The sequence below is a fragment of the Callorhinchus milii genome, unplaced genomic scaffold, assembly GCF_018977255.1.
Source record: "Callorhinchus milii isolate IMCB2004 unplaced genomic scaffold, IMCB_Cmil_1.0 Scaffold6, whole genome shotgun sequence".
NCBI lineage: Eukaryota > Metazoa > Chordata > Chondrichthyes > Chimaeriformes > Callorhinchidae > Callorhinchus > Callorhinchus milii.
The window spans coordinates 30,569,294-30,585,160 of record NW_024704747.1 but is presented as its reverse complement, the minus strand read 5'-3'; the positions used below and the strand labels follow the sequence as shown (position 1 = coordinate 30,585,160).

Genomic DNA, 15,867 nt, shown 5'->3' with positions numbered 1-15,867 from the left:
TTACAGTATATTCTGTGAAGCGCTTTGAGACTTCTCAACGACGTGATAAGGCGTGATATCAAATGCAAACATTATTATTTTTAATGTTATTATTATTTTTATAAGAGTGTCTATTGTTAATGCTTTAGCCTGGGTCTCCAAAATTCAGCAGACTATACAGCCATGGCGAGGAGTTTGGGGCTAAATAATTATAGCCAAACTTCAAATAGTTCCAATTCACGTGTTCTGTCCAGAAGGGGTCAATGTTGGAGGGTGATTATGAGGAGGATGTAGAGTCGCTGGTTAGTTGTTTCTGCTTCCTCATTCCAGGGGGCCTGATTCTAGGGTCCCATCCCACCATGGTGGTTCACTTGAACACACACACAGCGGGCAGAGGCTTTAGCAACTGAGCCATTGGAGTAGCTATTTATATCCCCCATTGAAAGCTTAGTATTGTATTTGCAGTGATAATCTTTCTTTATTTATCCAATAGAATGCAAACTAACAGCCCATTAGCTGAATTAAACATGAGCTGCCAGGACTCCAGCTTGCAATTGGCTAATGTATTAAATTGGGGTTAATTTCTCTGCAAAAGCCAGACTGTGTCGCCTGAATGTATTAATGTTTTATTTATAAGTATCACGCAAGTGAAAAGCCAGACTTTCAGGTGTTCATTAATGCATAATTTAGATACACTTATTAAACATATATGCTGTCTAATAGGTAGTGTTGAGCAATGGGTTTTCCAATAATATTCATTTAAGTTTTTGGATCTCACATATATTCTCAAATGGCACAAATAAATTAAACATTTGTTTTTTTTTAAACTCTCTTTCAAGGTGCCTTTCTGTAGTGAAGGGGACTAAAACCTCTATGTTAGTTATTTCTGAGAAAAACATTTTGTTTTTTGTTTGAAGCCAAAATGAAATAAAACATCAAACTCCAAACTCAAGTCATACATTAACATAAATGTTCACCTGGTTGGTAATACATTGGAAACGTCCCAACATATTAAAATTATCAATGCACAACAAAATGATAACAGTGAATTTTAGGCTATAGCAATGAAATTCGTACAACATAATTATATTATAGTCATTTAAAATTACTAATTATCTAGGCTTAGAGACAAAAAGGACATCTTTATAATAAATAAATTGATAATAATATAATCCTTGCATTTGATTTAGCGCCTTATCACACCTTTGAGACATCTCGATGTACTTCATTTATCTGAGAAACGTATAAAAGTGAAACGTGGCCTCCAGGATTCATGTCACACTCACACACGGGGCAGGTTTGTACAACATTTGCTGTAATGTATTATTTGAGATGTAATCAGGGACATGGACACTTGCATTACAGCCACTTTGTGCTTAATAGTGCAGGCTCATTTTATCTCCAAAATTCTGCATTTCAAACTGCATTCTCTACATCTAATTGGATCACCGTTTCAATGTGTAAAACTTTTCTTTGCAGCAATTTCAGTGACCGTCACAGCATCAGAGGTCCTGGTTCCACTACTGATTACGTTTCTTTCAATTTTGAAAACAAGAGCTAATTTAGAAATAATTTAGATATAATTAATATGTTTCTAAGTAAAGAAGAACAATATTTTCTAGTTGGTAGTTTTTGTGCATCAACTGCATATTCCTACTTTATTGCACAACTCTACATTGTTAAGAGAAGTTTCTATATTGAATTGATATATGACCTTTATAATTACAATCTATCTTCAGAATGAGACGTCATCAATATTAATACAAGTCCACAGCAGAACCAAATATGGGATAAGGTAATCGTGGCAAAGCAATATGAACATATGTCTGTATTGCACTTTATCGACCAAAAGCAACATTAGCTAATATTAAGTTTGTTTTGTTTCTACCAATGGATCAATTTGGAAATTTAAAACAACACATTGGAGGAATTAACTCTTTGAGAAAAAATGTTTTTTATTCCCTGTTTTCAAAAAGCAGATACACCCTTTCTGACCACACATCAACACACATCTGCAGTTTAAACTCCGAACTGGAAATTGTAAACTGCAGGAACTTATGACTATTTGTCTGTTTGATCACTGATAGCTATTTTGGTTTTTGACATGATCACTCATAATCTTGTCCATGTGGGTGAAACCATTTCCTGCTCTCATTTGAAGAGAAACCCAAAACACTAAATAGTTCAGTGGTGATAAAGCCTCAGCTGCCACACCCATAGGGTTTCACTGGGGTCAATGATGGTCATTGGCCTTATTGAGCCTTGACCATAGTTTGCATTCTCTGCCATTTACCCTTTGGCAAATACCTTCTACAAAAGTATACAAAGCTACAGATAATGCAGCACAAAGGTAGCTGTGCATCTAATTATACTTTAAAAGTGCAACCAACTTTTCAAAAAGTTGTCTGGCTTTACGGAGCTTACAAATCGTGTTTATTGAGAGGAAAAGAAAAAAGTGTTTGACTGACTGACTCAGGAAATGAAGATTTTGGGGAAAAGGATAAAAAGGAACAGCCAACAAACAATCACTGGTGCCATGGAGTTACAACAGAACAAATGCCATTTTAATGTTTAAAACAGTCTAGACGTTACTCAACTGATTAATCCACTAATGTTACATTGAAGATAAGGTATATCCTTCACTTACAAGGCCAGCTTAATAGCAATGATTGTGAAACACACAACCACACATAAAACATCTATACGTTTTCCCTTTGAAACAAAGAGCGTGTAGGTACATGTACTGGTTACTCCAGTTAATATAAAGAAGACTTTACTGTACCTTAGCTGTGAGATACTGAGGGTAATAATAAGTGTACTGGGGGTACATCTGTTGTTTCCACACTTTGCCCATGAAGATGGAAATGTCTGCCTGCCTCCAGCACAGGAACACAGACTTATTTCAGCACTTCCTTTGCTTCTGGCTTGATGTATCTGTGTGTTACTAAGAGATCAACTGCAGAATAGAGAAGGCAAAGGCACACTGCAATCGGTGACTTCAAGGCGATCTGTAAGTCGGATCCTTTGTGTGAGTGTATTTCGCTCCTGTTTCAACAGAGATAAACAGTGGAATGCCCTGAAGTGATCAATAAGCTCTGAACCACCGCAGCTTCACGTCATGGGCCTCGGAACCCAAAGAACATGAGCAGGGAGGAGAGGAGGGTGGAGGGGGAGGGGAGGGGAGGCTGGAAGGAAGAAGGTGTGGTTAAATAATGCCAAATCTGGCAGAGTTTGAAGCTGCTTTGCAGTATTAAACCTTGTACATCCTACACACATAACATTGCGTTTGCTATTGTTTAACTTTGCTAAAACGTAGCCGACCACAAAGTTACCCTGACAAGGTTAGACAGAATCAGAATAATAGCACGTCTTTCTTCCCGCAAAATACGAAACCTATCTGATGGTGCTAACCCCCACTCACTGGAGATACAGTACTGGACAATGTCATTGTGACATCGGTTCATTTCCTCCATTCCTAGCCTTTTTATCCATTGGGCGTTTTCTGCTCAGAATCCTCCATTTAACACTTGTATCCGAGCACATTAAGCATTATTATTCTTCACTCAGAAAAACAGTTCATCCAATGGTGCTGGTAAATTACTGCAGTGTGATGCAATTTTATAATTACAATTTAACTTTTCATCTTCACTATCAAGTTATTTGTACTTTTGAAAGTCGTACTAAAGTTATTTATCAGCAACTGGAGCCAAATCAAAACCCGCAGTACAATGGGGCTGAACTGACATCATTGAATGTGTTACATTAGTACCCAGTCCTGCCAACATTAACACAATTGTTTAATCTCCGAGCAGAAACCACTGCTTATTTCCTAACAGGAGGCTGTGGAATGTGAAATGATTGCCTTTTCCAACATGTCTGAATGCATGTGTTATGTTAAGTCGCTTAACAGGTCAGTTAATGAACTTTACGCAGAATTAATTCAGGATAATAATTTGGTCCTATCTCATGACAATTGCGTTCCTCAACTGCACAGCAAGTAGTTTTGCTGCCCCTGTGGCAGATGTGATTCCATGTCCTACAAGGGGCGCTGCCCTGTGTGAGGGGCTGCCCTGCGTGAAAGACGTCCCTTGGTGAGGGGCTGCCCTGTGTGAGGGGCACTATATACATGCAAGTTGTTGACTACAGTCTGAGGCTTATGGAACAGACGAGTTCAGCTTCAGGTTGAGTATTTACAAAAATACAATATTACCCCGAACACATACAATAATTTTCTTTTATGTTATTGAGGCCAATTGGATAGCTCTGCTTTTTTTGCCACAATAAAAAAGGGAAACTCAATCCCTGATATTCCAACAGAAAACATGAAGCAGTTAAACTGCAAAATGAAAAGAAAACACAATATCAGCCAATGGAAACAAAGGATTTGTTTCCCTAAGAAAACAAGCGCGTCCCAGGGGGGTTTTCTGTTAAAGGAATTCCAACAGGAAGCCTGACTCCCCAAACAGTACTGATGAACACACAAGCTAAGCTGATTTTTTCACTAACCTTCCTGGGACCCAGGACCCAGTTCCCAATACATCTTAGATTCAGGAGATTAATAAAATGTTCCATTTCATAAGATAAGAGTATTGTGTAATGAGCATACAGTTAACTGAATAGAAGCAAGCGCGTAACAATGCCTTACATTCCTTTACTAAACCTAGATAAGGCAATGTTGTTTCTCTTACTTACAGGAAGTATAGTTAGGAGGGGGTAAGAGTACTTTTTACTCAATGCTCTCCCCTAACTCTAATAGAAATAAATACATTTTTATTTATAATCTCATACTGAAGATTGGAATCCTTTGAAGTGTCTTGTGAGCCACCTCTGCCAAGCTCAGGGAATTGCAGTGACAAACAATATGTTGTCTGCCTGAGTACTTCCATTTAGTTTAATGGACGCAGACACTTTGAACTGGCTTGGAAGTCAATCTAAATCCAATGAATCCCAAGAAAACCACGTTACTGCTGAATAATAAGGCAACACAAGAACAGCACCACTGTGTCAACAACGAACATGTGGGCACAGAGATCAGTGCGTCCATCTTCAGAGTTCAGCACACAAGCAAACCCTCTGCAGTGTCGCTGCTACAACGTGTGTTGTTGTTGGCCAGTCAGCGAGATCAGGTGGCGCCAGATCATTGTTTCTATTCAATTATCTTAGTTTTATCCAATCTACATTTGATCCTGACTTATGACAATTACACTGACAATTTAACATTGAGTGTAGTTGGTCATTTAGTTGTAACACTAATTTGGCTGTGAAAAAAATAATAATAATCATTTGGTCACTCAATCCATGCCTGTTTGTGGGACATGCTGTGTGCAATTGGCTGTTGTGTTTCGCCCCACAAAATATACAGTCAATTTACTTTACAGTATATTCTGTGAAGCGCTTTGAGACGTCTTGAAGACGTGATTAGGCACTGTATCAAATGCAGGATTATTACTAAATGTCATACCAGCAACAACCTGGATAAACGAAAACAAAAAAGTTCGCAATCTGGATAAATAGTGCCAAGCAATGCGAAATGACAGCAACAGTAATTTATCAGCCTCCAGTGCAGGAACTCTGCCAACAGCCAAACAAAGTATTCACTTCCCTCCAACTGTGGCCCCAAACAAAAATGTCAACTCCAACAAAATGTTGAACGCAGCAGTACTTTCGTATCTCTCACAGCGAAGCAAACCCACACACAGGTAAGAAATGGCTGACTAGAGCTATTGCAAACACTGTCCCAATAAAGCAATTAAAAAGCTTTCTATTCCACAGATCTCTGCAGTAGCTGCTACAGTAGGGTTCAGGAAGACAGAATGATCCGCGATTGTTTGGGAGCAGAGGTCAGGAAATGCAAGAAAATTGAGTTAATTCCCTCTAATCTTAGTTTTAATGTAATAAATCCACTTTTAATTCCTTTATCATTCTTGAACCCTTGTGTTTCTAATGTATTTCCTCTATTAATTGTTTTGCCTCCAAACACAATCCACCTCCCAGCGAGATTTTTTAAAATCAAAGAATTTCTGATCTTGATTTTTGGGAATGTCAAGTGTTACTGTTGAACATGTAATAATAATCCTGGCATTTGACAGATAACACCTGATCACCTGATGATGATAATAATAATAATTATCCTTGGTTGGAGAAACTAAAACCAGGGGTCACAACCTGAAAATCAGAGGCAGCCCTTTCGCACTGAATTGTGGAAGATCTTCTTCACTCAAAGGGCGGTGAATGTATGGAACTCACTACCCCAAAGGGCTGTTGACGCTCAGTCCTCGAACATATTCAAGACTGAGATAGATAGATTTCTTATTGCAAAAGGGATTAAGGGATATGGGGATAAGGCAGCGTCAGGTTATTAGCTGGAGTTAGATTAGAAGATCAGCCATGATTGAATGGCGGGGCAGAGGCTCGAAGGGCCGAATGGCCTCCTCCTGCTCCTACATGTTATGTTATGTTATAATCTTGCATTTCATGATGACTCAAAGCGGTTCACAGAATATACTATAAAGTGAATTGGCTGTACATTGTGGGCAAAATCTGTTTCAAACCACTTGACCAGACTTTACTGAGAAGTGTAGTACTGATTAATTGTAAGCAAACTGCACACAGCAAGGTCCCACAGAGAACCATGATGTGAATGACCAATGCAGTAAGTTTAAAACAAAGCTAAAGGGAAATACGATTTGCATATTGCACTGTAAAACACACCAACACTCGAGCACACAAGTCAGACATAGCTGTTTCTTGGAGAATGAGCAATTTTGTCTAAACTTTCGCAAAGAAAACAACTCAAATATATTTATCAGCAATGTCGGCTGAAATGGATTCACCTCACATTTTAAAAAAGTTTCTGAATGAACCCACTTGTATGATTAACATGGTTTACATGACAGTTGATACATTATATTTCAATTTATTTTTCCTGCTACATTGGTTTATAAACTTCCTAGATTAAGTTGCACATTTACATTAAAAGCACACTTAGCTTAAAAGTAACTGATTCAAAGTGAAATGACTATTGCTTTTCTATTACCTTATACATTGTTGCTCACACACAATGTCCTATTTTTAGCTGAATATTAAACACCGTTATTATATCGATACGGTGGGATTTCCATGTGTAGGTGGGATATATGGAATTCTCAGCTTGGCTTGGATTCTCAAGCACGGTGATGGGCTTCCGCAATGTGTCAGACACCCGGCTGGCCAAAAAAACCTTTGATTATCATCTGAAACTATTGTACCTACGTAGGGATAGAGGTAAACAGAACCTGTTAGATAGTAGTAAAGCCCTGGATATTACACAAGTTAATCCCTATATTTCAGAAAGCTGTATCACACCCTTGATTTCTATCGTCCAACTACTTTATATCTATATAGTGCAAGGCGGCATCTTGTTCTCAAAACTTTATTTATCCGCTAACTCGTAAATCCAACATAACCAAAAATCCTCATTCTGTCTATTCCATTAAATGAGCATTAAATTCACCACAACCTATGTCTCCTGTCTCGTCACTTTGCCTCTCACTCACTCCCCGTTGTACAGATGGGTGGAGAAAAGGAGAGTTTGGTTATACATCGAGAAGTGGAAAAGACCATTCAGTCTATTAAATACATTATACATTAATCCTTTCATCAGACTCAAAATTTATGATATTTGTGGGACACTAGTTATAAACATTGCAGCTTTGGTCAATATTTAAACATAGTCATACCAACGAAAACATGAAAAAGCTGACCCTTCTCACAATGCAGCAACTTTTGACCTTTGCCCCATTCCTACTAAACTTAGGTATTTACGGGTTCAAAGGCGAGAGATTAAACCTTTTTTTTAAAAAAACATTTTGAAGCTGGGCCTCTTGTTATATTCTCCGCTCAAAAGTTTTAAAAGATGCGACTTCTGTTGTCAAATCTGTTCAACATGTTTCTTCAGCTTCGAGTCCAGCTGCCTGTTAAAAAAAAACTTTAACTTTTAAATATGACCAGCATTTCATTCCTCCTGCAACTAAATGCTGCTTTGGATCTCAGTGAAATGTGATATCTTAGCATTTCTCGCAGCATTCCAAGCATCCCTCCCTTTCCCTCAGACAGATAGCTTTCCTCCAGTGCCCTGTGACTGATCTTTCATTAATTCAGACCTACAGCAGTGTGTTTATCTTGGGGACTTGAGGGATATGAGAACGCAGAGAGAAAACCAAGATTTACAGCAGGCTGAGATTCAGGCCCTGAACGATCATGTGGCCAAAAAGGGTGCTGAACAGTTACCACACAACTGCAAATGGATCTCACTAAATTCTTTAAGTAAAAAATTATTTACGCTGCCTTTATAGATTTACTGTAAATAGACCAGCTGAATTATAATCACCCCTGAAAGTGAGAAAGTGTGTTTCAAGCTGGCTCCGTCAATAACACTCTCGTTTCTGAGTCAGAAGTTGTGGGTTCAAGCCCCACGTCAGGATTTGGAACTAAACTGACACTTCAGTACGGTGTGGGGGGACCTGCATTGTCAGAGGTGCCGTCCTTCAGATGAGACATTAAAACCGAGGCACTGGTCTGCTTCTTAAAGTGTACGTTAAAGATCCCGTGGCTCTATTCGAAAAGAGAGGGGAGTTTCTCTCTCTCTCCCGATGTCCTGGCCAACAATCCCCCAAATAAAATAGGTTGTCCACTTTACGGCTGTTTTTTGGGATACCGCTGTGTGTACTTTCGCCCACAGAACACCCAGTCACTACACTTTACAGAATATCTTGTGAAGCACTGTTGGATGTCCTCCTGACATGAAAGGATCAATACCAAATGTAAGGATTATTATTATTATTAGTTACTCCTAACAAGGATTTATTCCATATTCACCTACACATTAACATGCAAATGAATGCGCAATCTGGATCAATTAGTAAATGAACTAAGTTGAGTTACAATTTGAGGATGTTTACAGGTTATTTTAACTCTCATAATTCATTGTTAAGACCCCATTTAGAACACTGTACTGTGAGCAGTTCTGAACACTATGTCTAAGGTAACGTACTTCATTCACAATTTTTTGTGCTAATTCAGTTGTCACAATGCAATTCAACACTCAATTATTAAGAAAGAAACATTGAGTGGGTGTAGGTTCACTATGATTGCTGCCAATAGACCTCCCGACAATCATTAGACTTGCTAAACCTGGTGAAACTATGCGAAACACAACTATTTCACATTCCAGATAGCAAAAAAAAGCAAACAAGCAAGTTAAAGAATGAAGAAAACATTCCCGATATTGTGGAACATTTAAGAATCGTGGCACTTGGGAAAGAGACATTTAGAATTGTTTACTGCCGAGACCTAATAGTTTCCTTATGTGCTGATACACACATCAGGGCTTCCCACAGCCGTGTATCATATAGCACTATAACAAGTTATTTAATGCAATCCCTCATGCTACCTTAGCAAAGTGCCACACAAGATGTGATCTGATAGAAACTAATGTGAAACAGCACTTTGTCACCAGTTTTATTCTTTGTAGACACTTTCTGGAAATCTTATAACTTTTGCAAATTATTTCTAACCAAGTAAATATCCAGCGAATTAGGATTTTCAAAACATATTCTAACGATTTGACAAACGGGCGCGACGTTCATCTGTAATGTCACAATCTTCACGATATTCCAATGTAACGTTTCTCCATTACTTAGTTATTACATCCCAGAGAACATTTATTAACACAGTGACGTCAAAACAAGAACATTCACTGCAAGAAATCCTGACAATAAATACACTTTCATTTTAATATATATATATATAATTAACATTACAAGATCACAATCAGGAAGGGTGGAGGGCGGGGAGAGTGGGGGTAGGAGGGTGGCCGAAGACACAGTCGAAGAGGAGGATCTTGAGACGTTCCTTGAAGGAGGCGAGGGAGGTAGCGAGGCGAAGGGACTTTGGGAGGGTGTTAAGGAAAGAGAATAAACAGTGGGAAGCTAAACTAAATTACATTCGTCTGCAGGTTACACGAGAGGATTGGGAGCACTAGTGGATAGATTCCTGAAACACTCAGCAGAATGTGCGATGGCAGTAAAGAAAGCAAACAGGAACTTGGGGTGTACAGCTCGAGGGGTAGAACATAATTCACAGGAAATGATTCTGAACTTGTACATGGCACTTGTCCGATCCCACCTGGAGTAGTGAGCGCAACCCTGCACACAATATTACAGAACAAACATTGGAGGAGGTGCAGCAAAGGGCCACAGAATTGATTGATTGCTGTAATTAGGTCCCTGAGTTATGAGAAACTACGGAAACTGGAAATATTCACACTGACAATGAGAAGGTTCAGGGGAAACCTTCAAGATCCTAAAAGGTATATATAAAAACTCAGAACCTAATATGTTCAACCAGGCAATGTTAATGTAGAGCAAAGGTACATCGACCGAAACTTGGAAGATGGGACAGACAGTACAGATTGTTTTAATAGCTTTTCGCCCGCAAAATACACAGTCACTACACTTGACAATATCTTCTGTGAAGCACTTTGGGATTTCTCAACAACATTCTTGTATTTGATACAGCGCCTTATCACGCAAAGCGCTTCACAGAATATACTGTATAGTGAATTGACTGTATATTTTGTGGGCGAAACACATCAGCCGATTGCACACCGTAGCGTCCCTCACACAGTCATGGATTGAGTGACCAAATTATTATTGTTATTTATTTATTTATTTAGAATGAATTGAGTGATCACATCTTTTTTTAAAAAAAAATTTTAAGAGATTATTTCCTCTGGAAATGTGATCTGCCAATTGACTAACAACCGGGTTCCTACTTACTGTTAGATAAACAGAGGTGTGTGGAGTAAGGAAACTTGCCCAGCGTTTCGATCTGCCCGGGAATCAAACCCAAGTCCTCTGGCTTGCGAGGCGAGTGCTCTAAGCAATACGCTACCGGACTCCATTAAATTGTGTGCTAGAGACTATTATGCTGGGAGTACAGAATGAAGCCGGGAGACAGAAGCCTGTGGTAGCCTGACAGATGGATAATGGCAGAATAAACAATTGTGATGCTGGAGAACATGTAACCAAACCAGCAACACAAGCAAAGACCTGTCTTTCCATCCAGACTCCCCTCTGCACTGGGTTTATCACAAACATTTAACAGAACATTGAGAAGCGTTTCACATTCTGTGGGGGGCAGGGGGTGGGGTATGGTTATCCTGGTCACATCTAGAAAAAGAGACACCAGTGAATTAAAATACTGGGTGATTATGAAGGTGGAGGAACATTGATGGGAAGACAAAGAGGGCAGCGATGGGTTCATTCTTACTTTTAATAATAATGATGTGATAAGGCGCTATATTAAATGCAATGATTATTGGCAGGGCGAAACCTTGGACAAGTTTCCTTACTCCACACGCTTAATGGCAATCCCTCCAAAAAACAAAACAATAATAAATTGGTCATTTTCAACCCACGACTGTTTGTGGGACACTGCTGTGCACTATTGGCTGCCGCGTTTCACCCACAAATATACGGTCAATTCAATTTAATCTATTCTGTGAAGCGCTTTGAAACGTCGATAAGATGTGAAAAGCGCTATATCAAATGCAAGGATTATTATTACTTTTAATAAATTGAATAATCTAAGGTCTAAGTATAATACCATTTAATATAGCACCTTTATTATGCCATCAAAACATCTCAAAGCACTCTGAAAGTGTAATACTAGTTTATTTGGTAAACTGGAACATTGCTGTGTGTAAATTGGTTGCTGTGTTCACCTTCAAAATACAGTCCTACACACTGGAGTGAATCCTGTAAAGCGCTTTTAGATGTCCTGCCAATGTGAAATATGAAACGCAAGGATTTTACTGTAAAGTGTAGTGACTGTATTTGAAGGCTTGCGCTTTTAGACTGCATACCTCTGTGGAAGGAAAAACAAGTCAAATGTCCTTAGGACAGAAGAGAAAAGGGAAAAATGCCTGAAAATATTAATATATTAATATATATATATACATAGAGAGAGAGAGAGTTTATTGTTTAGTGTAACTCATGTTTCACCACTGCAAATTAATATTGTGACTCAAATCCCAAACCATTTTTCTTTATTTGTACAATAATTGGTCTGGAAAGATGTAAAACATGGAAACTATAACATGGAAACCCACGGCAGTGTAAATCTGCTCGCAGCAAAGAAAACACTGACAATTTCAACAATGAATACCATATGACACAAAATGAATCGAAATAGTTTATCAGGAATCCCTATTGGTTTAATTTTTTCAGAATTAAGGAGACCTAATATCAGTAATGGGATGTGCATTTTCTATATATTTTACTAAGTGTTAATTCTCAGCAACGCATTGTACCAAGTAAATCCCTCTAATCGTGTGATATTAAACTTCAGTGAAGGCACAGACTGAATGTTCTACTTGTTGTTGACGTGACACCCACCCAACTGCGAAATAAGCCAACCTTCCACAGGAATCAAACACAGGCTAAACAGATGCTGCTGTACGGAAAATAATAGTTTGGCCACAAAGATTAACAATAAAAATAGATGCTTTTGTGTTTCTTAACCCCTGAATGAGATTTTTGTTCTGTAAATATTCCTCATGTTTCCTAAAACCTTTCATTTGTTTTCAATGAATTTTCAAGAGTTTTACAAAGCAGATCCACTTCAGACGCCCCCCTCCTCCCAACCCCACCATTGTGGTCGAGGGGAGAGAAGGTGTGGCTGAAACATCGGGCACAGGCCAGTTGGAATTCATGATGTCTGGTGTCACCTAGAACTGGAGAAATACCTAAAAGATCACTCAACACCCGACTGACTGACAGGGAGCAGAGTAACAGAGGAGCGATACAGAGAGCAAGAGGCCTTCCTGAACCCAGGTAATCAGAACATTCTTAGCCAATGTGATCATAAGTCAAGGTAAACACAACACACCAAAACCCTGAGGATTGTTTCAAACTCATGGTCTAACCACTAAGCTACAGCTCTCCACCAAAACCATTCTCCTCACTCCAGAACACAAACCTTTAGCAGGCAAGAAACCAAACCAAAAACAATTACATGAATTAATTGGGTTACATTAAACTGCGATTTCATGAATGTAGGTCAAAGCAAAGTGAATCTAGTTTCATTCAAGCTCTTGATGACCGTGATGTTTAAGTGGGCGCCTGAATTAGTGTACAACAGCATATGACAGAATTGACAAACCATCAATCTTTAAGTAAGATGATGAATACTGTAAGTATGTTGAAGTGCACTCACGGTCTGGCCTGCTCTGTAGGCATAAGTAGCCGCAGTTTGATAATGCATGTTGCTCCTTCGGGGAAAGTGATAGCTGCTCCAGCCCGGTACTGTGTTTGGCCACTGGGAGGGAAACCCTGGACTTAATGTGGATCGGGACTTGTTTGCAGAAAATGATCGAAACTGTGGTTGCTGAAAATGGAGGAAGAGAAAAAAATGGTTAAACTTAAAAGCTACCACTTCAACAGTGCTGAGCAAGCAAACCCACAACACAGGTAGAGTCATCTGTAATGTCAGAATAAATCAAATCAGCTTAGACATGCTGGAAGGGGCAGAACCCAAATAGTTTTACAAAATGATTTCAGGATTTCAAATGGCATCTCTAAACATGGAGTTCAAAGTATACAGTCAATTCACTTTGCAATATATTCTGTGAAGCGCTTTGAGTCGTCTCAAAGACGTGATAAGGCGTTATAGCAAATGCCAGAATTATTATTATTCATATGATGTAAGGAGATTTTTTAAAATTGTTCTTAGAATCTTCTTGTTAATAATAATAATAATCCTTCCATTTGATACAGTGCCTTATCACATCTTCGAGACATCTCAAAATGCTTCACAGAATATACTGTAAAGTGAATTGACTGTATATTTGTGGGTGAAACGCGGCAAACAATTGTGCCACAAACAGTCGTGGATTGAAAATGACCAATTTATTATTGTTTTCTATTGGAGGGATTATTATTAGGCTCTGTGTGGAGTAAGGAAACTTCCCCAAGGTTTCGCCCTGACCCCCCGGGGATTGAACTCAGGTCTCTCACTTGCAAAGCGAGTGCTCTAACCACTGAGCTACAGGACTCCACTTGTTGTGAGATGTACCACTATGTCTTGTACAAATATACACCAATTTAACATAATTATCCCACAATACTATATCAGCGGACAATTTGTAGATAATGTTATAGCGCGATGTTGGTGAATTATTTTGACTTATTATTGGGAGTTTTACTTAAAAAAATTAAAAATACTTAAAAGAGCAGAATACCTTGAAAAACAAATTAATGTAAAACACATTTAAAAAAAAAGAAATTGAAGATGGTATAAAAAGAACATTGAACTGAATTGAAAAATACTTTGAATTGAATTTGATGTAGAATACATAATTAATTTTCATTTGCTTGAATAATTCACATGGTAAATATTTGTTGTTCATCTCCTATTGATCGCTCTATACCAGAGAGGGAATGGTACTCCATGTATAGAGGGTGATTTTCATTCAATAAACTTGAACGTTCTGTAATTTATTCCTACGCCCTCCGGTTCTGCTCTAACAGGGTAAAGTCAAGGGTTACGAGACTTCTCAACCAAAAGGTGCTGTATACATGCAAGTTGTTGTTGTCATCAGATAATTTGTTTATATCCACCTCCTCTTCTTTTCACTTTAAAGGTAAGGTGATGTGCAGATTCACGTATAGCTTTTCCATGATTACTTGGGGGGAGATTGGGGAGTAGGTAAACAATATTTTCCATTGGGAGATGAGTCTGGGCGGTGGTGGGGGGTGGGATGGGGTGGTAACAGTAAAATACAACGAGAAGGTTTATAAGATGGTAGAACAATACACAATAGTCTAATACACATGAAATGACTGAAGCTAATAAATACTGCTGGGTGGATGGTTAATGAAGCTGACATCCGGGGAGGAATCGATTTGATGTTAGAAAAACAATCTTTTTCCAAAAAAATTATTGTACATGTAGATTTCCCCAGGATGTTGCCCAGATGTTTTACAGATGCGAGTTCACGGAGTATCATATGCATTTTAATATGCTGAAAGTTTTTCTTTTTGCATTGGGTAATGTAATTTAATTTAGCAGAACAGGAAATGGCTATTTGATGTGAAATATTTTTTGGAAAATTTTAATTTTCAAGGCATTTAAACTCGCTCAGTCTGTTTTACAAAGATTAGGTAATAAACGAGTGAGTGAGGAAATGGGGTTCAAAGTTGACAATTGAAGGAAAAAAAACAAAGAAGGAAGGAATGCAAATTTAGCAGAAAAAGCACACAAACCATTCACTCCACAAATCAGTCTCACTATATATCCAACGAAACATCAAGGCACGTTGCAGGAAGGCCTGCTTATCATGTTTGATTCATGCATTTCAATTAATAGTCGTCAAACTGTTGCCAGATGACATACTGAATAATTCATACGCGGAAATAAATTGGTTGCAAAGTTTGAGAAAAGAGTGCAGATGCGTTTAAAAAAACAGATAGGTTTGTTTGGTACCACTGCAGGCATCAAACTCGAGTGGATTTACACACATCACCAGATCAATCGCAGGAATTTTCACAACACGTATTGCTTGCAAAAAAACAACTGTGTTGTGTTTTTTGCCAGTCGATTGCTATCACTGTTCTGGAACAGAGTACTGTACAATATTTTGGTTTGATCGACATCCATAAAGTGGTGCTTTCCAAAGTATTACAAGTGCTGCTGAGCTCAGTCATAGGAACATGGGAACAGGAGGAGGCCATTCTGCCCCTCAAGCCTGTTCCACTATTCTATAAGATCAGGGTTGATCTGTACCTCAACTCCCCCAGTTCAGTCTAATGGATAGTATGAAAATTTACAACAGGATGGTATGTATCA

At 38.6% G+C, this 15,867-nt stretch overlaps 1 protein-coding gene across 5 annotated transcripts in view; it reads right to left on the bottom strand.

The window, feature by feature from the left end:
* LOC103176376 (RNA-binding motif, single-stranded-interacting protein 1) overlaps positions 1–15,867 on the bottom strand; it is a 125,604-nt gene that overhangs the window by 86,879 nt on the left and 22,858 nt on the right. For 3 of the 5 annotated variants that reach the window (XM_042336111.1, XM_007889854.2, XM_042336113.1), the window contains one exon: positions 13,237–13,407. In XM_042336111.1, the coding sequence (XP_042192045.1) occupies positions 13,237–13,407 (171 nt within the window). Of the gene's footprint in view, positions 1–2,761; positions 3,121–13,236; positions 13,408–15,867 lie in introns of those variants that run through there. The other 2 variants (XM_042336114.1, XM_007889855.2) reach the window with 1 other exon arrangement.